The sequence below is a fragment of the Equus quagga genome, chromosome 6, assembly GCF_021613505.1.
Source record: "Equus quagga isolate Etosha38 chromosome 6, UCLA_HA_Equagga_1.0, whole genome shotgun sequence".
In the NCBI taxonomy this organism is placed as follows: Eukaryota; Metazoa; Chordata; class Mammalia; order Perissodactyla; family Equidae; genus Equus; species Equus quagga.
In genome coordinates, this window is record NC_060272.1 from 131,800,079 (window position 1) to 131,824,372 (window position 24,294).

At 48.9% G+C, this 24,294-nt stretch overlaps 1 protein-coding gene across 2 annotated transcripts in view; it reads left to right on the forward strand.

Moving 5' to 3' along the window:
- The window catches only part of LOC124240570 (tyrosine-protein kinase transmembrane receptor ROR2-like), a 204,497-nt gene that overhangs the window by 144,744 nt on the left and 35,459 nt on the right, over positions 1-24,294 (forward strand). For both annotated transcript variants that reach the window (XM_046663631.1, XM_046663630.1), the window contains exon 2: positions 10,775-10,852. In XM_046663631.1, the coding sequence (XP_046519587.1) occupies positions 10,775-10,852 (78 nt within the window). The remainder of the gene's footprint in view (positions 1-10,774; positions 10,853-24,294) is intronic.

The window sequence follows — 24,294 nt, forward strand, 5'->3', positions numbered from 1 at the left end:
GTTTTAGAGGCAGAGCGAGTTCAGCAAGACCCTCATGCCACCATTCTGCGAGTTGATTCTCCAGTGTGTCGCTGGTGAGCCTGGCTTCTTTGACTTAGTGGAGTGCCCCTGAGATGCCCCGCTAGGAGGTGTGTAGCGGCAGTTGGCTCTTTTTATGGTGGAGTTGTGTGTGGTGCAGTTTTAAAGTTGTGAGGGTTTCTTTTCCTTCGCTTGGAGTTGTAAAGATGTACATGCACACTTCAAAGGGCATGTTGTCAGAGAGATTGTGGAACGTGGGGCCTGGCGGGCTCCTCGGGGGGTTTTGAGGACTCTCAGGTCCGAGAGCAGTTGAGTGGGGTAGAGTTCACTAATGGTTTGAAGGAGCAGGAGCTGGGCCTGCAGCAGGTCCTGGAGGGAGCAGAGTTGTGACACCATTGTCTGCGTCTGGGAAGAGGAGCTGAGCGGGGCAGCGAGGAGGTGCAGGGGGCCCTGTCCACACCTGGAGCAGGTGCAGGCCCCACCCCATCCTTCACACCGTGCACTGAAACTCAAGGCTTCTCCTACAACACGAGCATGATGGTCCCCCGACCCTGCAGAGTGTGTTTATCCCTCATACGGCTGGGGCGCGCCTTGTGCGTGCTGGGGTTCCAGGTGCTGCACACAGACCGTCACCCAGAGCCCGCTGTCAGGGACCACCCTCTTCTGACATGAAACAGACACACGCTGCTCTGCAGAGAAGTGCAGCAAGGGACTGGGCTAGTGGAGTGCGGGCCCGGATGTTTTCAGTAAGGGCGAGGGGAGGCCCCTCCTACGAGCTCACGCAGGAGCAGAGGAAGCGAGGGGTGAGCTGCAGGGAGGTCTGGGAAGAGTCCTCCGGGCAGGGAGGAGAAGAAATGGAAACCCCAGAGGGAGAAGGGGCTGCAATTGTTGCTGAGGGTGTGGCGAGAGGAGGCGAGGGGAGGCCAGGAGGGTGTGTGTATGTGCATGGAGGGGATGGACAAGGGAAGCTTTGGCCTCTGAGGAGGTGGAAGGTGCTGGAAGGTGTTGAGCACAGGAGCAATCATTCATTCATTCGTTCATAAACGAACAGCTATTGCTCTCTGCTCCAGGTGCTGGGGATAGAGCAGTGGACAGACAGACAGAACGTCCTGCTCCAGGAGAGGAGACAGGAGAATAAATGAACTAGTTGTCTCTTGTGAAAGTGAAGGGGAAAAGAAGCTCCGGAAGCAGGTTGGGGGCAGGACTGTGTGTGTTGTGTGGAGGGAAGTGTTGGGCACAGTGAATGAGGGCAGGGCGGGCTTTGCTCAAGGAGGTAGCAGTGCAGGAGAGGATTCGAATACAAGAAACGTGGTGGGCTTCGTGTCAGTGTAACATACGCAGGTAAACGGGCATGAAGTCCTACATTGCTAGGCCACGCCAGCAACCTCTCAGAAACCTTTCTTTTGCCCCTTCCAGCCTTACCCACAAAGGTACCCAGTCTTTCCACCTCCATCACTGCTGATGCCTTGGCTTCTTTTTGACCTTGGTATAAGTGGAATCAGGCAATACAGGCTCTTTAGTGTCTAGCTTCTTCTGCTCAGCCTCACACTTTTGAGATTTGCCCCAGCTGTCATAGGTGATGGTCTTTGAAGTCACCCTTTTATTTTATTTTATTTATTTGTTTGAGGAAGATTGGCCTTGAGCTAACATCCGTGCCAATCTTCCTCTATTTTGTATGTGGGATGCTGCCACAGCATGGCTTGATGAGCAGCACGTACATCCACACCCAGGATCCAAACTCATGAACCCCATGCCACCAAAGTGGAGTGCATGAACTTAACCACTATGCCACCAGCCCGGCCCCTGAAGCCACCCTTTTAGGGGTGCAGTGTGGCTGCTGCATGGAGAGCAGACAGCGAGGGGAGAGTGGACCTACGAAGTCTGTCCAGAAGCTGTCATGTGGTCCATCAGAGCCGGGAGCCACTGGGACTGGGTGTGAGCAGGGAGGGGTGAGGAGCATCGTATTCTGATGCATTTTGAAGTCAGAGCGACCGGCACTTCTTAATGGCTTGGATGTGGGATGTGGGAGGAGAAGGAGCCAAAGATAAGCAGCATCTGTGGCCTTAGCCCGTGGAAGGGTGGCGTCAGAATTTAGGAATGTGGGCAACTGCAGGGGGGCAGTCTGCGGAGGAGAGCTGGACTCGCGTTTGGACAAGTCAGGTGGGAAGTGTCTCTCAGACATGCAAGTGGAGGTGGGAGCAGGTCCTTGGATTCTGAGTCTGGCTTTCCGTGGAGAGGTCTGGCCCAGAAAAGTATGTTTGGGGGTTGTGGGCATTTTGCTGTCATTTAAGGCCAGGTCATCAAGGGGACAAGTGCAGAAAGAGAGGGAAGCTTTTGCAGGCCCAGCTCTGGAGTGGTCCAGCGTTTAGAGGACCAGAGAGGAGGAGGCACTGGCAAGGGAGACCGAGGTAGGAGGAGATCCAGACGTGGAAAGTCAAGTGAAGGGAGTCGTGAGGACGACGTGCATAAAATGGGAAGCACTGTGTAAATGTTGAACAACGCCATTACCAAAAATGGTCAGACAGACCGCAGAAGGCCGGGCTCCACATCCCACCCCGGCATTCCCTCCAGGCCTGCCATGCTGCTCACTGGGAGGAGTGGCAGTGTTATAAATATTATGAGAAAAAGGAATGCCAGCCTGGGAGGAAGGGGCCTGGAAAGGTGCCACGGCTCCTGCTGGAAACCTCGGGGCCGTGAAGCGCAGAGGACAGCGGCCCTGAGGGTGATGAAGCACAGAGGACAGTGGTGTCCTGATGGATGTCTGTTCGAGGGCGGCCATGGGGGGCCATCTTCAGAAGGAAGGAGCTGGAATGCTGGAGGAGTCAGCAGCAAGGTGCTGGCAGTTCCCTCGGGCATGAGGGGAGCCGCACCCCAGCACCTCTAGACTTAGTTCAAATACCTTGTTTATTCTTTCTCAGTGAGGCTTTCTCTGGCTCTGTTGGCCTGCCCCATGCAGCTGCAAAGGTCACTTTCAAATCAGCATTGATTGTAAAGAAGCTTTGAGATGAATAACACTACCTGTTATGGGTCGAATGGTGTTCCCCCACAGTCGATCTATCGGAGTCCTAACCCCCAGGATCTCAGAATATGACCTTATTTGGGGCAAGGGTCTTTACAGAGGTAATGAAGTTAAAATGGGGTCACATGGGTTGGCCCGAATCCAGTGTGACTGGTGTCCTTATTGGAAGAGGAGTGAAGACGCAGGCACAGAGGTAAGGCCATGTGAGCACACAGAGAGAAAGCGGCCACCTACAAGCCAAGGAGAGAGGCCTCAGAGGAAGCCAGCCCTGGCCACATCTAGATCTCGGACTGCTGGCTTCCAGAACAGCTGTTAAGCCGCCCAGCCTGGAGCACTTTGTTCCTTCAACCCTAGCAAACCATCCAGCAGTTCCCTTTAAAAAATTACTGTCGCCACCATTGATTACAACAGACGTTCACCCATGTTTGTTTCCTGAACTCGAGGCCATCCCTGCCCACCCATCTTCTGCCTTCAGACATGCCAACTGGTCGACCCCTCTGGGGCCAGAGGTTTCCGGCCACGTAGGCCGGAGAGAGATCCCTGTTTGATGGAGGCCTCTGCAAGCCTTCAGAACTCCTTCCCTGGGCATCTCCTTCACCCCACCCTAAGATTTCTCCAGTCAACCCTGGGTTCCCAGGTTGCAGCGTATGCAGCTGAGGCCTCCAAAACTCTGCCTTAAGCAGATGGAAGGTAACGTCCATCGTTGTCAGGGGCCAATACACAGTTTAGTTCTTTTTTTAGGGGCTGGTTTTTTAAAAAAATATCTTTTCCCTCCTTACCTTTAATTAAAAACATGCTAGAGATTGAGAGTGAAAAAGTGATTCCTTGTGTGCATGGGAATAACTGATACTCAGCATGGTCTTCTTCCCTGAAACCAAACGGAAACAGGGCATGAGCGAGGAGTCTGTCGCCAGCATCTCTGTTTGTTCTTTATCTGCTGGTTTCGCTGCAATAACAAGCAGGCACGTCAGCAAAAGCAGGTCCGGAGCTTGTGTCTTGGTGAAGGGGTGGTGGGCCCGCCATCCCAGCCGCCTCTGTCATGGGTGGGGGCGCCCAGCCTCCCGGCCCTGCTGCCACTGCAGGGGCTGTAGGTGTTGGGAAAGAGAGAAGGTCCATGAAAGGCCCCGATTCAGCCTCCTGAGTGGCCTCTCCCCCTCCTCAGCCAAATATTCGCCTGGCCCTGACAGTGGGGCCTTTGTCGGGGGCTCTGGGGCTGTCAGGGACAGAAGGTAGGAAAAGCTTGATGAAGGCGGTATTGGAGAGAGTCGGGCCTGTGCGTGGACTCGTTGGGGGCGTTGATATTTTTGCTGCAGCAGTGGAATGAAAGCAAAGGTTCAATCAGTGGGAGACACTGGTTACTCCATGTTTAGGCTGTTGGATTTTGCTTTGTTTTTCTGGAGCAGAGTTATCCAGCCCTTTAAGGAATACAGAACCAGAGCCTAATATTTACTCAACTCAAGGTTAGAAATAATGAAAATAAAAAATTACAAACTGTTAAGACTGCTACCGAGTAGGTACTGGCAGCTCACCTTTAGTGCTGTGTGGTTTTCTAGCTGGCAATTAAGACACGCGGTGTAACGTTTTAATAAGCGCATTCCCAGAAACATTATCGAGTCTCTTTACTATTGACATACGTTCTCTGGCCCGGTTCCCAGACTAATGGACTCACCTTTTAGGACTTTATACTCTGCTCCTTTCCAGTTATTAAATTTTTTTCCTTAACTGCTGCATTTCCAGCGTCACGGATGTTTTTGATCTGACGTGTGGCTGAGCTAAGAGATTGTTCTGGAATGCATGACTGACATTTCCAGTTGCAAATGGATGTACTGTCTGAGTTTTCATGCAGCACAGCTCATTGTGAAATCTCTACCTGCTGGTCCCGAGGCTCCGGGCTGCCGCGTGGTTGCCCTTCCAGGCTGTGGTCTTTTCCTGTGCGTGACTGCTGTTCCTTCTCAGATCCTGGAAATGACACCTTTGCATAGGGACAACCAAATCCGAGAATGTCGAGCTTTCGTGAATAAAATATCCTCACTAATTAAAAGGAGACTGCTTTGAAGTTGTCCAAATATGCCAGAGACTGCATCTAATTAAATCAGAACAAGTGTACTGATTCAGATCACCAGGTAGGGATGAATGGATGAATAGTCTGAATAACAAAACATTTTTAAGAGGCACGCAAATCAAAAACATAATAGCACCATGGACTCAAATCCAAGGCGTGGGTTGAACTTCATTAGTAAATTCTTGCTTAATAGTGTCTGTGCCTTTAATGAGAGAGCTAGAATTTTAATACTAGAGGAAAAGCCTGGAAACCAGAACAGAGCCATTTGCTACTTTGCAAATTTGGTTTCTCTTATCTTATTGATGTCATAAACCAAGAAGTCACATTAGAGGCCCGTGTTGAGAGAAGGTCTGCTGAAGATTTTGTTGGACTGGTGCATGGTTTCTAATTACTCTGAATTTGCAAATTTGGGTGGGTGTGCACCTCCAGCTGTTGCAGGCCCTGTGTGAAACCCTGACTACTTAACAAGCCCATCAACATCAACAACGGATCCTTTCATCTGGTCATTCTGCAGACACCAATTGGTTCAGCCCTGAATATGCATGACATTGATAAGTGCTGCCAAGACTGCGACCTGCATTCCGGGTTAGGAGCTGGTATCACCATCCCAGGACAATTAATGTAAGATTCAGCTCAAAATCCAACATTCTCCAAAGTGATTGAATTTCCGAGAATTCGCTGGCATGCTAGTGAATCTTTAAATAACCTATATTAAATTCCAGGATTCTGTGTTGTGTTCTTTTTATGCCATTAGCACTCAGGCCTGGCTTGGGGCCTGTCTCCAATGATTATGTCATTAAGAATGTAGGGTGTTGGGAGGCAGGATCATTCCTAAAGCTCTTCTTTCCCTGGGAGCCTTGGATAAGGGCTTGAACAAGGTAATGGAATGTGTAATTGCTTTTCAGTAAACTTTTATTGTACAGTAAAGATAGTATAGAGTAGTAAAGTACAATAAGGTAGTACACAGAGTTCCCACTTTCCTCACACTGGTTTCCTGTAGCGTTAAATCTTACATTTGTGTGGTACGGATGTGCCAACATTGATCCATTATTCCTACTAAGATTCATACTGCTCACAATTCCTTACGCTTTACCTGGTATCTTTTCTCTGTCTGGGGTTCTATCTGGGTTACCACATTGTGGTTAGTCTTTGCTCTAGGCGTTCAAGTGTAATTTTGACATGGATCAAACATTTAATGTATCATTGCATTGCGACCTGTCACACTTAAATTTTTGTTTCACATTGTGTTCTTTTTTCTTTAAACATCAAAAAATGAATAAGGAGCTAATAAATCACCACTACACGATTGATGCCGCCATAGATTTGAGTTTTCTGGTAACTTTGCTGGTCTCCCTGTGTGTTTTTACAGTGAAAATCACCCACACCCAGTGGGAAAAGTTAGAGCATCATAGGTTGGACACCCTTGATGGACACGTGGCATCATGGTAAGCACACCTTTGAGTATTTTACAAAACAGAGGACATGTAATTTGCTTTGAGTAGTATCCTCATTTTCAGAGGAAAATAATAAAGCCTGAGGAGTGAGGGCAGACGAATCTCCTCTCAGAATCTTTTCTTTCTCTCACTCTTCCCCTTTGTCCCGTCAGCCAGCTGGGCTGAGATGCCAGCACCAGGTTAAATCCAGGTGGGCCTTTGTATAAAGAAGCACTCAGGATGGCCATATGGGCGATGTTACTGGGCGCACATGACCTCGGACCAGTCCCCGACTGGACCGGGCTGGCAATGCTTGTGAGGCAGGTCATGGGGTTAAGAAGGTGGATGGAGGTCGTTCAGCCAGCCCTGGTGGCATGCAGAAGAACGTGCTAGTCAGGGAGAAAGCAGATGATGTGAGTTCCCAAGGCTGCGACCATCATGGTGGCCCCCAAACTTGCGGTGATGACATCCTTCCTTAATCCATGGCCGGAGCCGTGCCTTTCCCGCAGCAGGGGCGTGGCCGTGCGCTGGCCTCCTCGCCCTGAGCCTCTCAGCAACTAAGCCGGCGAGTCTTAGGATCGGTACTCCTGACCGCTCTGGTGTTTTCAGTAGTTCTCTCTCTTCCATCCTTAGTCATCTCTGAGTCTCCAGTGTGTCCTCCACATCCTGTTCCACATGGGGAGCCAGAACCTCCCCACAGATTCTGGGCAGTGGTCTGATGTGCTGATGTGGCGTTTAATGGCCTCTGTTAATCACCAAGCACAGCCTGCTTCCATGCAGCTTTCTTCCTTTTTTTCTTTTTCCTCCTACCAGACATGAAATTTAAAAAAATCTAATCATAAGATTGATGTTTGTTCAAAAGGTCACATACTGTATGATTTCATAAAATATTCCAAATAGATAAATCCATGGAGACAGAAAGCAGATCGTGGTTACAGGGCCCGGGCGAGATGGGGATGAGGGAACAAGGTTTCATTTGGGGGTGATGAAATAGTCCAGAATTACATGGTGGAGATGGTTGCACAAGCTTGTGGATATACTAGAAACCACTAGATCGTACACTTCAAACTGGTGAATTTTATGGTATGTGAATTATATCAATTTAAAAATTGGTGCTTATTTATGTTTTTAAAGATAAAAGAAGATATTTAAATTACCTCTGTAATTCCAGATAACTCATAGTGACATTTTGATGTGTGTGTGGTAGTTTCTGTTGTCTTGTTGTTTTTGTTTTGTGTTTATTTTTTTTCTTTGGGTTTTGTTCTTAACCCTTTTTGGGGCTAAGAGAAGCCCTGGTGGAATTTGCTGAGACACTGGACCTCTTCGCCCTTGACCTCACGCCCCAGGTTCACGTAGGCCCCTGTGACATTTGCTTGTCGATTTTAGGAGGCTCAGTATCTTGAGAGAGGACAACCGTTCTCTGCCTAAACATTACATAGTGTGGGAGAATGACACGTTTTAATTTAAGAATTATGATGGTGTCCTTATTTCTCAGTTAGGAAGCAACAATAGGGCCTAGTTTTATTGAAACGTAGTGTCAGTTCGAAGGACGGTGGCGATTGGACATCCTGAATTCACTCACATATTTGACTTGTGGAGGAAATACACTGGGCCTTAGTCGTAGGTGCTTACGCGTCCATGTCTCAAAGCTTGGGGGGCTCTGGTGTTGGTGGGCTACTTGAAGTTTTACCCGTTTGTCCAGATCTGTAGATGATAGTCTTTTGCTGAAATGCCCAAACTAGATTTTACCTAGGGTAACCTTTGAGGCTGACGGAAACAAAAACTCAAATCGCAGCCTGTGTACTGACCCGCGCAACATATTCAGAGAGGATCCCAGCGTTTCTAATGTCAACGGTGACTTTGCATGTCTGGGTGGAGGTGACATCTGCTTACGAGTCACAGAAGCACCTGGATCACCTCCGGCTCTCCTCCCAGGAGGAGTGCGCTTGTCCACACGCCATGTCCAATGCCCGTGAAATTCCTATGCTTCTGAATTGAAAGCTGCCTCGGAAGAGCTGGGAATCTTTTCCACAGTGGAATTGGACTAATGGTGCTTATTTTTCTTTAGGGTGTATATTTATTTGACTGTTTCACACCATTTGTCAATTTCTAAGCAGTTAATAATTTTTATGCCTCTTTCAGATGTGTGTATATAGTACAAGTGTGTTTTGATTTCCTGTGGTCTCTCTACATTTAAACACTGCTGAGTGATGGTTTGTGTAACATGCCAATTTAAAATTTCAAACTCAAACTGAAGCCTTTAATTCTTGAGCAGATATCTATTGACTGTCTTGAATAGCTTATGCTTCTCTCTGTTCTGTAGCACCCCAGGATTCTGTTTAGGTTTCAATGCTAGCACCATTAGCCCTCCCTGGGGATGCCGCACCTGCTGTCCTCCAGCCGTTTACATTGCACCACTGACTCAGGGGAGAATGGTATGATTGCCACGGGAGAGGTGTATGGTTTGGAGGCATGGTTTTAGAGAATAAAGATGTTACTTCTGAATGGTTGATCGGGAACATTTTATGAAAGATGACATGGGAGCGCGGCTTCTGAAGGGCGGGCAAGTTTGGTCTAGAAGTGATAAAAGAAGGAACCTTCCAAAATTGGATGTGGAAAGCCACGGGGAATTTCAGAAACAATCTCACCTGCTGGCCGATTGGGAGCTGGGGCTGAATTCTAAGAGCGCTATAGGCCAGCATGACACCTCGCGCATCCCGTGCTTTAGGAACCAGCAATATGGAGAGGATTACCTTAGAGACACCAGTGCCTTTATTTATTTAGCTAAACAGTTTGAAGAAGCTTGCGTGTCTGTTTCTGTCTGAAAATCACTCGTCTTCCAGTTTTAGACCTCAGCTTTTCTGAGCAAGGCGTCATCTTAAGAGGAGTCTGAAGTGTCTGGGTTCTTTGTTCTTGTCTCTCATCTCGTTTCTCAACCAAGTGGGATGACCCAATGTTGAATTATAAACTGTCTGACTTTTTAAAATACACGAAACGTAAAACTTACCCTCTTGGCCATTTTTAATTGCACAATTCAGTGGCATTAACGCATTCACATTGTCGTACAACCGTCACCACCATCCATCTTCAGAACTTTTTCATCTTCCCAGAATGAAACTCTGTACCCGTTAAGCAGTAGCTGTCCATTCTTCTGTCTCCTGGCTGCTGGCACCCACCGTTCAACTTGCAGTCTCTAGGATTTGGACTACTCTGGGTAGCTCGTATAAGTGGAACCATATGGTGTCTGTCTTTCTGTGATGGGTTCATTTCACTTAGCATAATGTCCTCAAGGTTCATCAGGATTTCCTGCCTTTCTAAGCTGCATCATATTCCATTGCATGTGTGCCCCACTCTTTGACAGGCTTTGATGCCGTAATCCCAGATCCATCCAGGAGATGTGTTGTCAGAGTCACCCCTGACTTCACCGTGTCTGACCTCCTATCCCCATCAGTGAGACCCAGTCCAGGCCGAGGTCCCAGATGAGAGTCTGAAAGTGAATGGGAAGGGGACTGGGTTGGAATATGGAGAAAGGTCTTTGTGAGGCCCAAATGGTTTCTAGGGCATCAGTCACACCAGCCCATCTTTCCCCTGGATTTGGGGATGGGAGCCCATGTCTTTGTGCTGTATTCCCAGTGGAGGGTCCAGACCTGAGCAGACCAGATCTTTCTTGCCCTTGGTGTTTATGAGTTTGGTGTGGCTGCTCCTGCTGACACAGTCTCTGAGGGGTGGGGTTGCTATTGTTTTGAAGATGAGAACCATCTGTCCTTAGGGGTGTGGGTAGATCCGTGCTTGGCCACTGGCTGCCGGTGGGTCTGGGGGCCAGGAGTGGAATGAGCTGCTTCAGAAATTATCCAATTCTGAATTTATTCAGAATTATCAAGGGCCCATACCTGGAGGGTAACCTGCTTAGTCTGGCTACAGAAGTGTGTTATTTTGCCAGCTGGCGTTTTAATTTCTCGCCTCTCTGAATGAAGTGCAGGGCTTCAGCCGCACGTTTGCTTTGTCTGTTCGGGCTGCAGACACTTGCATTTTGCCACTCTGGCATAAATTTAAGAATCGCTTTTACTGTTATATCAAATCTGATGCTACAAATCCCTCCAGAAGTTAACAGAACGCCTTCTCCCTCTCGGTTTTCTATAAGCGGTGGGCGGTGTTCCTAGAAGACAGTTGTGTTTGCGTGAGAAGCAGATGAAAGGGCCCTGCAGTGTCTCACTAACGAGTGTGCTGTGCTCTCTTGCCCAGGGGAAGTGGAGGTTCCTGATCCGAATGACCCCTTGGGACAACTGGATGGACATGACAGCCCTATTCCAACTCTGAAAGGTAAACTGTGCAGTGCTCTTTGCATGCAGGGGTTTGGACATGTTCTCAGAGTACCATGTACAGAGGCTCCCGGTTGGCTGGCCATTTCTACTCCCAGCTTGGCTGGAATTGATGGCCAGGGTGCCGTGTGGCCCGGCGCTGCCCCATTGTGGGCGTGGGGCATGCTGACCTCCATAGCTGTATCTCTTGACACAGTGTGAGGGTGTTGAGGGCTGGCTGGAGCCAGTCAGAAGCTGGCAGGTGGGAGGTGACGGGGCAGGGGTAGGTGGATAGCCACCAGAGGGAGGTCCTCCTTGGGGGTGGGTGCTTCGTGGGCCTGAGTGGTGCATTGGGAGCTGGACTCCTAGCTTGGCCACTAAGTGTCCTGCTGACAAGTGGCTGTCTCCTGGGGTTTTTCTCTGCGTGTAATTGTCCAGAGTGGGTGGGCACCTCAGGCGGGCAGGTGGCTTCCTCCACCGGTCACCAAGGAGCAGGTTCTTTGTCTTGTTGCTTCAGCCTTTCCCAGAGGTCAGTCAGGGTCACTGCTCACTTGTAACCCTTCGTAGGCATCTGAGGATTGTAGAGTCGATAGAACGCATTTCCTCAGATGCAGCCCAGTTACTTGAGAAAGTGACTCTTTTCCTGCTTCGTCCGCTGTCTCCATATTGCCTTAGACTCTTGCCTCAATCGGCTCAGGCTGCATAAACACAGCACCACAGACCAGGCGGCTCAATCGGCAGGAGTTTATTTCTCACCGTCCTGGAGGCCGGAAGTCTGAGATCAGGGCACTGGCATGGTGGTTCCTGGTGAGAACGACTTCCCGGCTCGCAGATGGCCCTTCTCCGTGTGTCCTCGTGTGGCGGAGAGAAGAGAGCGCTCCAGTCTCTTCCTCTTCTTCCAAGGGCGCCAATCCCATCATGGGGGCTGTAACGTCAGGACCTCCTCCAACCCGCCTCACCTCCCGAAGTCCCCGCCTCCAAATACCGTCACACTGGGGCTTAAAGCTTCAGCATGTGACACAATTCAGTGCATAACAATTATCCATTAAAACAGCCACTTTATTTCTACTTAACTTTTTTTTAGCATTATTCAAAGCCGAGAAATAGTTTCTCAGCCCCCTGCACATTGAGAGTCCCCTCAGGAATGTGTTCACCTCACAGGTCCAACGCCAGGTCTCCTGAGGGTTGAGCAGCAAAGACTGAGCCTGCCCATCTCAGCCTAGCTGGCTAGAACGTCTCTCTGTGTCCTCACGGAGCTTCTCGGGGTCACAAAGGGTGCAGAGCTCCCTTCTCCCCTCAGAATGCCTCCCCGTGTCCCTGCTGTTTGTGTGGAGGTCAGTGATTTGAACCAGGCTGGGTGGAGCTCCGCCTGCTGGTGGTGTCCGGTGTGTGGAGGTGCCTTGGCGAGGATTCCTCTTCAGTATGTTAAATGTAGTAAAGGCACGAGCTGGTTCCTCGTATTGACCCCCTGACAGTCCTTATGCCGTTGCTGTGACCTCGCACCACCCAGGCTGCTCATGGGGAAAGGTCTCTATCAGGGCCAAAGGCCTGTCCTCTGCACGCCTGTGTACCACGCTGGGCCTCGGGACATGGTTCTTAGGAAGAAAGACAGTTTTTGATGGTTAAATTCTGAAATCATTTCTCAAAAGTCTGACCTAGCCCTTGGTCCAGACGGCCCACACATGTTTACTGACCGCCCCGCTGTACCAGGCGCTGTGTGAGGCCCGGGCCCACGCTGCTGTTCGAAATGGGTGTGGTCTCTGCCTCCCAGAGTTCACTGGACTGGGGAGTCAGCAAGTTATTGTAAAATCAGGAATGGTAGTGAGTGGCCCGAAGGAGGAGGGGAGGACGTGGTGAGCTGGAAGGACAGGAAGGGCATCTTGATTTGGGGACAGGCTGTTGCACGGAGATCTGAAGAGCGGACATTGGCCAAGAGGAGGTGGGAGGGGCTGTGTCCTGCGCCCTGGGGAAGCTGAGGGGCAGGGGCAGCTATGGGCTGGGGTGTGAGGTCGGAGAGGCTGCTCTGGGGCCCAATACTGCAGCCCTTAGCCCGCGGGGCTCTTTAAATTTAAATCCGTTAAAATCAAGAATCCAGTTTCTTGGTTCTACTAGCTACATTTCAAGTGCTCAGTTGCCATGTGTGGCTAGAGGCCACGGAGATGGGCAGCACAGATCTAGAACATTCTGTCATCACAGAAAGTTCTGTCAGACAGCCCTGCGTAGAGGGTGCACAGCTGTTTAGATGGCAGGAGAAAGTTCTGTTTCACCGTAAGGGCCATCCTCTGCTGTGGAAGGTTCCAGCCTGAGACATGGTGTAACCCGATGCGTTCTCTGCGAAGATCCTGCGGTTCTCTGTGGTTCTCTGCGAAGATCCTGCGCTGGCAGCCCTGCAGGAGGATGGAGGGGAAGTGGAGGGGGCAGTCAGGAGGGAGCTGGGGCTGGGTGAAGAGAAGTGATGGTGTAAAATCCAACTTGTGGTCGCTCTGTAGACTCTAATATGCCCTTGGAAACCCTCCTGAGATGCAGCAGACCTCTGCCTAGCCTGGTGTGCAGGCCTCTGGGTGGGCCTGGGCTGGGGGTCCGCAGGGAGGGGTGGGGAGCACCGCCACACCTACCACTGTCCTTTAAGCAGAGTGCCCGCAGTCGCCCTCTGGGAGGCAGAAGCGGCTGCACGGCTCATGGTCTGCTTAGATGGAAGATGCCTTTGCTGATCCAGGCGCAGAAACAACCATGGGCTGAATGTTTGCAGAAATTTTTATTCCCATCTAGCCACCAGCTCCAGACATTGGTGAAGCTGCTCAGGGCAGCTTCAGTGAGAGGTTGGAAGCTCGCCTTGGACCTTGCCAGGGCGTGGAAGCACCAATTGCAGAAGGTAACTGGTCAAGTGAGCGTGCATGCGTGTGTCTGCGTGTCTGCGTGTCCGTGTGTGCGTGCATGCTTGTAAAAGGGCAGTACAGAAGGACGCAGAGAACCACAGCAAGCTGGGCCCGTCTTCCCCGTGGTGGCAGCGTGGCAGTGCAGCCGTCTGAGCTTGGCTTGGCCAGAAGACAGACCTGGATCAGATGGTGGCTCCACCGTCCTGTCAGGGCCAGGGCACTGCTCCCGGCCCAGGCCCACCCCTGGCCATTGGAGGGACAGAAGGGCTCAGCACACAACTGCCACCCAGAAACTGGTGGCTGGATGCTGCTGCCATTGGTATCACCACAATTAGGATTGTCAGCGTGTCTGGCAGCTTCCGGTGTCGAGGCCTCGCTGGCCCCTTGGGGACAGAATCCTAGTGAATGGCCCCCAGGAGTCTTGGGGAGTCTCAGGGGCCCCAGTCTTTGCCTTGCAGCCCAGTTCTCTGGTCCCATAGAGTGATTTTCCTTCCTTTTGGTTTATGGTCTTGCACAGAAAGGGCCTCACTCCACCCTTCCTTTGCGCGCCGCCTGGCACTGCCAGACTTGTTAGCCCAGGTGCTTTTCTGTTTAAGGAGCTTCAGGGACTGTCACTGCTTGGCCCCATTTGGCTTAAATCATATATAAAAAGTAATAATAGCTGAATGGACTGAATGAGCTATTTCTTTAATCCAGTTACTATTTGTGATGCCCACACATCTGTAAACTCACAGGCAGGTGAGAATGGTAGGTGGGCCAGTCTGTCAGTGATAGGACCGCTCTGCCTTGGCTGAGCAAAATAGGTCTGAGAATTAGTTACAAGCATAAAAAGCATTTGTGTTCAGATGCTGTGCCAGTATTGAGCACTTAACATTTAATTGGCGGTTGGTATCGAGAGAGAGATCCTAGAGCAAAAAGCCTATATAGAAGAGAAAAGGAACGCAAAAGACATGATTTACAGCTGCAAAGTTTGCCAGAATGTTCTGTGTGCCAAAGTACTGTCATCGGTAGGACTGAAGTCAGCCTAGGACTCCGGTTATAGTGCTGGGTTAACATGGGAGTGGAATTTAACGGGAGTTTTTGTATTCCTGGCTGCATTAGACATGCTATTTATTATTATTCTTATACTTACAAAAGCGTACATTTGGCCTAGAAACCATTTGCTCTTTTGTTCCAAGGCTGTGTTTTAAATGCATATGAAACACATCTTGGGTTTTGTAGAATCAGTACTTTGGAATGTTTGTGGGAAGTGGATGATTTCTGAGAGGCTGGGCGGGTGGGTGGCGCTGGTCTTGTCCGGCCTGCAGCCTCCCAAAATAGGCCTAGCATGCTTGTGTCTCCTGCCTTGGGAGAGGAGCTGCTCATCGCCCACCTGCAACCAGATGGCGGATTCCTGACTCTCCCCCTGGGGACGTGTAGCAATTGTAGATGATCCCAAGGGCATCCTTAATCACAGGGCAGGAGTCGATGCCTCACTCCCAAGCTGTCCCCTGACATTTGTGACATGTTATGCTGTGGTGCTGAACTGAAATTTCCCTGGACGGAGGAAGCGAAGCAATCAGCCGAGTTCACTGTGTTGGCCTGGAGATGAGGCCTGTTGTTTTCTGTTTACTGCATGTTGGGCTCCTGATTTATGTAGGAGGCATGGATTGATTACCACATGTGTTGATGCATTTCTGGTTTATTCTGGAACTCTCAGTGTGTGTGAGTGTGTGTGTGATTGTTTCCTGGAGTTTACTACAGAGTGAGGATCTCCAAGGCTGACAGGGTAAAACTGATAACAGCATCCTCGGTGCAGACACAGTGTTAAATCTGTGTCTGGGAACTTGGGCGTGGGCTCCAGCTGAGTCTGGGCCCCTGCACCTCCCCGCAGAGTGGCCCCTGGCCGGTCATTGAAACCTGGGGCTCTCCAGGCAGTGAGCAGAAGGCCTGAAATGTTTCCCAACTTGCTGTCGACAGAACCCACGTGGGGTTTCAGGGCTCTGAGGCCTGTGCCACTCTCGAGGTGACGGCCATTTATGGAGTACCTCGATCCTCCTGTCAGTGCCCTTTGGGCTGTCCAGGGTCTGGAGAAACTGAGCGATGTTGGGAGATAACCCCAGCCTACAGATAAGATACTTCAAGCATGCACAGTCGTGCTGTCTGGGGCCGAGACTGGGCGGCCCGGGGCCTCGTGCTCGGGCACATGAGCCCACCCCAGGGAGGGCGGGGATGCAGCTGGCTTCTGGAGCAGGGGGCTGACTTCTGCCTCCAAGACTTCCTCTTTATTCCTCCTTCCTCCCAGAGTCCCCCGAGCCCCCTCTGGCTCTCCGAGGCTGTCACACAGCACCACAGACCAGGTGCCTCAAACAGCAGAAATGGATTCTCTCTCAGTCTGGAAGCCAAAATTCCAAAATCAAGGTGTGGGCAGGGTTAGTTCCTTCTGGAGCCTGAGGGGGAAGCCGTCCCTTGCCTCTCCGAGCCTCTGGTTCCTGGTGATCTGTGCAGTTCCTTGGCTTGTGGCCACATCAGTCCAATCTCTGCCTCTGTTGTCACACGGCCTTCGTCTCTGTGTCTGTGTCCCAATGTCCCTCTTCTGATAAGGACACCAGCCACTGGCTTAGGGCCTGCCCGTATGACCTCATCTAAACTTTACATCTGCGGTGACCCTATTTGCCAATAAGTCACATTCACAGGTTCTGGGGCTAAGGATTCCAACACGTTTTGTTGGGGGACACAGTTCACGCACAGCCCCCTTCTCCAGATGTGCAAGCAACAGCCTCACACATTTGTCTCCATCTCCCAGGTCCTTTCATTTCGTCTTCCCCTGTTTCCTCATTTGTCTGATTCCCATCCTTTCTAGTCTCACATCCTCTTCCTGTCCCCTTTGCTCCCCCGTTAAGGCCCTCCCCCCCCTCATTTTCTACAGCTAGTTCTCTGCAGACCACTAGACAGCTCAGCAGGGAAATCTGAGCGGGAGTGACCCATAGCCAGTCGCCCGGTGATTTATTGATCTGTATATGTGTCCCCCTGGGGAGAGCATCTTTATGTCCTCCGTGTGGCTCTCAGGGTCTCCTCGTCACCTGCCCTTCCAGGCAGGTTGTCTGTTGTATTTCCCACCAATCCGAGCCCTGCGACCTCTTGACCCTTAGTACATAAGCCTTTCTTTATCTCCTTCCCAGACCAGTCAGTGTGGCCTGGCAATCAGGCAGCTCCTCAAGCACCTAAGTAATCTGACCAAGTGGGTGAATGTATGGGCGGTTGGTTGGGATTAAAAAATCGTTAATCCTCGGGGCTGGCCCCGTGGCCGAGTGGTTAAGTTCTCGCGCTCCGCTGCAGGCGGCCCAGTGTTTCGTTAGTTCGAATCCTGGGCGCGGACATGGCACTGCTCATCAGACCACACTGAGGCAGCGTCCCACATGCCACAACTAGAAGGACCCACAACGAAGAATACACAACTATGTACCGGGGGGGCTTTGGGGAGAAAAAGGAAAAAATAAAATCTTAAAAAAAAAAAAAATCATTAATCCTCGATCTGACTGCAAGGCAGGAGTGGTATCCCTGGTGACTGACTCTCTCCTTCCCTCTGCCCTTGGTGTGTCCTCATGCTTGGACTTGGCTCCACTGTCCGGAGTTTCGGGGTGAGCAGAGAGCTGGTCTGGGCATCGGGGAGACGGAATCCGTTGGCACCAGTTGTTAAAGCTCCTCCTCTGTGAGGAAGGGGAAACTGGCTCGGATAATTACAGGGAAGACTTCCGTTCTCTTCTCTGACGCTGTGGGCGCCGACTGGATTCACGTTAGCCGAATTCTCCGTCCCCCATGCCCGGATCCTCTTGGCCTGTTCAGTCATGTCTGGAGGGGTTTGGGGCAGCTCTAAAGGAAGCTTTTGTGAGCTAGAGGAGAGCTTGGCAATGGTTAGCACAAACCCCATATTTTGCACATAAGAGAAATGAAGCCGAGAGAGGTTAAATGGCCGGCTGTGAATTAGACACCCAGGGAGAAAGCAACACTGTGCCTCACCTTCAGGGAACTTTCTCTCTGCCTTTCACTTTGTCCTCCAGAGAGTTGAGGATGGTGAAAATGGTGGACCACACTAACTTAACCACCCTCCCACTTAAATTGCATACAAGTGCTCAGTGAAATATTAGTAAAAGATGTCAATGCTTGGATGAAATTGCGAGAGATGGTGAAATGCCCAGGAGCTAGAATAGAAAGGAAACAGAATTGTCAGTGACAGCCCTGGGCTGCTGCAATGGTCCCACTCTGTTGGCAGCCTCAGAGAACAGCCCAAGTATCCTGGGGAAAAGTTCACCTGAGACAAGGAGTTGATTCTGCAGGTTTCCTGCAGTTATGGCATGGGCTCCCCAACACTGAAAGATGATGTCACCACATGGCTGGGGAGCTGATGTGGATGCATCCGCAGGCTCCAGAGCAGAAGGATGCCAGTAAGACGGAGACACCACAACCAAAGCTGGTGTAGCAAAGGGCAGCTGCAGGCACATCACATCCTCCAATGCTTTGATGCTGGAATAGCCCCCGGGACATGAACACTACATTAGAGAGAACACTCAGGAGAAGGAAATTCCTGATTGAGATTATGTGAAATAAATCCCTTCAAGTTACTGATTTCACTTGGAATTGGATGGATGGTCTTACATTTCCTTCAATCAGGAGAAATTAGGAGTTGAGACAAAAGTCAAGTTTGGTTTTAGGAAAATGAAGGAATTTATATTTCTTTTACCCTAATATAAGGCCAATGAAATATCATCCCTGCCATGGAAACTACTCTGCTAGGCTCAGTTCATCTGGAGCCTTGGGTTTCAACATCAAGCCAGAAGGAGGCCCACGGGGGCCAGAGGACTCAGGTGTTGTAGGTAAGCCCTAGGAGACCTGAGGAAACAGGGGTGGTTTCACCCGTCAGCCGAGGGAGGTGGGAGGAGGGGGGCTTGCGTCAGCCCTGGCTGGGGTGGCAAACAGGCTTTCCCACGAGAAATCAAACGTGGACCGCACCTCAGGAAACCAAACGTCCATTACCAGAATGTTGTGGGGAATCCCAAGCCCAAGAGCTAACATGAAAGCTTGGCACTATCTGTCACAGGAACCCAGTCCTTAAGGGATTCCCACGGAAAACCAGCCCTAACGTGCAAACTTACAGAGCAACTCAGAGAGGCCCAGGCTGAGGAGTGAGTGAGTAAACAACGAAGCCAGAAGGATTAAAGATAAAGGGAGAAAGGGCAGTGGTGGATTTGAAAAGGAACCCAAGAGACCTTCTAGAAAGAAAAAATGTAGTCGGTGAAATGAGCGACTTGATGAACAGGCTAAGGAGTAGATAGTGCATAGCTAAAAATAAAGAAAGGATAGGGAATATAAACGTAGGTGACGAGCTCCGAGGAATCAGGTGAGGAAGTTCGGCGTATATCTAGAAGGAGATTACAAAGGAGAACGGGGGAAGGGAGAGAGATTGTCTTCTGAGACGTTGGTGGAGAGTTTTACAGAATCAATGGAAGGCATGAATCTTCAGATACGTGGAATGGCACTGAGGCCGAAGAAAATTCACAGCTAGCGATACTTTGGGAGGCAAGGAAAGTGGCCTATAGAGGTCAGGTTACCTGTCCAGGAAAAGACCAACAGGACTCGTGACAGTAACAGCCAGAGCCGGGGACAGCCCTGCAGCTGCCAGCCTGGAATTCCATACCCAGCTAAATGACGACTCAAGTGTGAGAGTCACAGGTGATTTGAGACCAACACCCAGCATGTTTACAACCTCAGTCCTTTACCCAAAGAACGAATGTGAGTCAGCAAGAGCTCAGCTGAACCCAGGAGGAAGGACTGAGATGCAAGCAGTGTTGGCAAGGAAACAACATGGTACACAAGTCAGCAAATCTACATAGACCCCTTTAGTAAAACTCGGCAATAATGACAGGACTGGGGGCTTCTGAACGGAGTGTAACTAAACACTGGGAAGCAGTAACTCGAAGTGGTGGTGGCCAGGGGTGACTGCAGCTCGCAAGAACTCATAGATTAACACACATGGACTCATCAATTAACATGTTAATTTTCGTGTTGTTTACAAGATTCGTGTCAAATATATAATCATAAAAAATGATTTCAAAAAATTAAAAACATAGCACAGGCCTGTGTTAACTAAAAGTACTCTGAGGTAGCTACATTAATATCAGACCAGAAGCCTTACATGACAATGTGAAGACCAGATGACGTAATAAACCTGATGTTTATGCAGCCAGAATCCTAGTTTCTAGTGTATGAACACACTTGACAGAATTATTAGTAGCCACTTGATAGATACAGAATCAGTTCACACAGAGGTCATTGAAACTAATAGATAAGCATATTAAAAATTTGAACAGCAAACTTGACAGGCTTAACCTCTGATGCTTCTATATAAACCCTGCACTGAGCAATTAGAGAAAACACATTCTTCCAATCAAATGTGGAACGTTTACAGGAACTGACTTCTGCTAGGCCGTAAAGCAAATCTTACTGGTACCAAAGAATTGTCATTACATGGACCATGTTCTGTGACAAGAGTGCAATTAAAACACGCTGTTAATAACTTGGGGCTAAAAGAAAAGACTGTAATGTAAATTACAATATAATTGGGTCTGACCAACCATATGGAGATTAAATAATTTAATGGATGGCTAAAGAAGAAGTGGAAGGGAATTTTCACATTTAATGCATATATTAGAAAAGGAAAAAAATTCATTACCTGCAGAAGTTAGAAAAAGAGCAACAGAATAAAGATTTGAACAGATAGCTACAGAAGGAGAGCCCCAGTGGGTGATAAACCTTCCAAAAGATGAGGAATTCGTGCTCCTGAGGAATTCTTAAGATGCAAACTGAAACAACAGCACTATTTCATGTTCATCAGATGGCAGGCATGTCAAAGCCCCCAAACACTAAAGGTTGGCAAAATTGTAGGGCAAACACCTTCGCTCGATGTTGATAGTTGAGTGCAAATGGTTTCAAGCACTTTCGAGACCTGGGTAAATGGAAGGTTTCAGGGCCTTGTATAACTTATCACTTCTGCACCCAGGTGGATGCCTTCAGGGTATTCTTGTCTGTGTGCAGGATGAGACACGTATACAGGTGGTCGTTAAACACTGTTTGTGCCAGCAAAAATGTGGAAACAACTTACTGCCCCTCATCTGGGAAATAAAGAAATTGCAGTTTGTTTGCACAGTGGAATATTAGACAGTAATTAAAATAAGTGAACAACATCAAGAAAGATAAATCCCACACTGACTTTCAGCAAAACAAAAAAACAAAAAAAAAACCCAACTAGCAAAGATGACCTTTCAGGGAAAATTTTCAGAAATATAATATAAATATGCATTGGAATAGTGCATCCCAGTTTTCTGGAGAGGGAGGGAGAAATAAAGGAAGGCTGGGCTTTATTTGCACTTGGGAACTTTTTTTTTTTTTTTTAAGTATTGTAGGTCAGATATGGTGAAATGTTAACACAAAACCTTGATGTTGTGTACATGGGTACTATTGTGTTAATAGCTGTATTTCTCCGTATGTTTGCAACTTTTCAGTATTAGAAATCATTAAATCAAGAAGAATTAATATAAAAAAAACAACTAGGCAAAAGGAGATATGAGCAGTATGGATTTTGAAAGCATAAAGACTATATTATTATTATTTGAAGAAGATGATATCTGTATAGAAAATCCAAGACAGTCAACTCAGAAACTAACAGACTAATAAGATAGTTCAGTAAAATGGCAAGATAAAAAAAATATACATGGTGGGCAGAATAATGGCCTCCCAAAGATGTCCACGTCCTAACCCTGAGAACCTGTGGGCATGCACCTTTCATGGCACAGGGACTTTGCAAGATGGAATTAAGTTAAGGATTTTGAGAAGGGAAATGATCCTGGATGATCCAGGTGGGTCCAGTGTAATCACAGAGGTCCTTATAAGAGGGAGGCACGAGGGTCAGAGTCACCGGTTGGCGACGTGATGATGGAAGCAGAAGTTGGAATAGTGCAAGGAAGGCACCACGAGCCAGGGCATGTGGGCGGCCTCCAGAAGCTGGCAAAGGCAAGGAAAGAGACTCTCCCAGAGCTTCCAGAAGGAATTTGGCCCCATCCACACCTTGATTTTGGGACTTCTGACCTCCAGAACTATAAGATAATAAATTTGTGTTGTTTTATGCTAAAGTTTGTGCTAATTTGTTATGGCAGCAATAGGAAATTAGTACAATTTATAGAAATCTAATAATTTTTCTATAAGCCTTAAGGTATTTAGAAATAATAGAAATAAAACCAATTCATAGTAGTAAGGAAAATTATAGAGGACCTAGAAATTTACCTAAAAATAAATGTGAAGATCTGTATGAAAAAAACGATAGAGCTTTTCTGAATCGATGAGGTCTGAAATAGAGACCTAAACCACACTTTCTTCAATATTGTCAAGAGGGCAGTTTTATACAGATTGTCTGTAAATGCGGTTCTCTCTCCAACACCACCCTAGTTTTTAAAAGAAACTTATCAGGATGATTCTAAATTGAATGTGGAAGAGAAATAGCCATGAAATTGAGAAAGTTATCCAAAAATGTAACATTTGTTATTCTTGATGTCCAAATGTATTTCAGTCATCCTAACTTAACACATGTGATGGTGCCATAGCAAAGGCCAAGATCAGTGGGGTGGGGATGGGTTAGAAATGAACAGAGCTTGTTTTAGATGGCGCACCAGGGAAACACCCTCTATGGAGGTGACTTTTTGGCAGATAACTTGACCCTTGAGAAACAGCACAGATCTGAGGACAGGGTGTTCTTGGCCATGCACAACAAGGGACCAGGTTGGTTTTAGGAAGAGCAAGGGACCCCCCTTCCAATGGAGGAGAGTGTGGGAAAGGTAGGGAAAATTCCAGGAGTGTTGACACCGTGTATATAAATTAGCTTTCCTCCCTTATCTGTCTTCTAATTTCTTCCTGAAGCCTCAGTTTTCCTCACCTGCCTAGGGAGGGGGCTATGAATTGATGATGTTACCCAATTATCGACCTATAGCTTTGGTCTTGCTGAGCTTCCAGTAGAGCATGAAGGAGGCTGATTCAAGGCCTGGGTTGGGACATGGGTGCTATCTGTGGAGATCCTGCCCTGTCCGTTCCCGGCTGGACATGCCTTTTCTATGCCATAGCATCCGGGACTTCCCCAGGTGTAGGTGCTGGCCACTTAGGAACATTCTTTCCACTTTGGTGCTCCCCTCCAGCGGTGCTTCTTCTCAGTATTGTTTCTCATCTGCCTCAAGTTCGTTCTTGGATGGGTTTGGTTCCCTGAAACCACAGCCCCTTCCTTCTCCTCAGCCCTTTAAGCAGAGGGTCTCAGCCCAGGCTGCACACTTAGAGCTTCTGACAGAGGCCACTGCCCAGGTCCCCACTGGGACGTAATTCCGTGGGGTGCAGGTGGATCTTTCTCATCAGCTCCCAGGTGACCCCACTGTGAAGACGGAGTTGAGCCCCACTGGTTTGGACAGTGTAGGATGAGAAGAGTTGGTAAGAACTCCACCTGTGGACTGGATCACTTCTCTAGATTCTGCTTTGTTTTCTGTGAACGGAGACGGTGTGGCTTCAGGGCTGAGCGTTCATCTAGTTGAGAGTGAAGGGGATCTGGACAAATTGGGCACCTCAGGCTTGGAGGAAATCAGTGGACCCCTGACCCCCAGGTCCCAGCAAAGCTGAAGATGGTCGCCAGCACTCTGGAAAGGATGCTTTTAACAGAGGGGCCTCCCTCTTTGCCTGACACCCCTCACCCCCCCAGCTGCTTCTGCATGGTTGGTCCATCTGATCTCGCCTTGCCCATTTCTCCTCAGGGGGTGTTTCCTGATCCCAGGACTACATTTGTAATGTTGTGCAACCATCACCACTCTCTAATTCCAGACATTTTCATCACCCCAAAGGGAGACTCCATACCCATTAAGAGTCACTCCCTAATTTCCCCTCCCCCAGCCTCTGGCAACCACTAATCTGTTTTCTGTCTCTACGGATTTATCCATTCTGGATATTTCATATGAACAGATACAGCCAAGAGAGCTTTGGTGATTAAATCAACCGTGTAAGGTGCTTGATTCCAACATATGAGGATTTCTTCAGTCCATGTTAGCTGTTACTACTAAAGCATCTAAAAGGGAAAGACTGGCACAGTCTGAATTTAGCCTAGCTCTGACTCCAGTACAGGGTCTCACAGTGTCCTGTGTGGCAGGATGGGCTTAACACCAAGCTCTCCGTGCTCCTGTGGAGGGAGGGCAGAGCCGGCAGGAACTCCTCTTTCCTACTCTGCACTTCTCAAAAAGGAGTCTTCTTGGGGAACAGCAAAGACTAGGGCTAAACGTTGTCAATCTGGCGATCAAGGATGTGGGAGAAGCTGTTGATGGGAACAGTGAAGAAGAGTTCCATGTTTCCATAGCCGTTCGATGTAAAAAACATATTCTTGAAAAAATGTAGATCCCGAGGTCTATTTACGGTAATTGGACGGTCCTGGTTGCTCCCCAGGTTTCCTTCTAAGTTGTACAAAAGGAACCGTCTCCTTAACTTTCTTCTCTGACCACTCCCCTCTCCTCCCTTTCTAGACAAATGTTTTTTC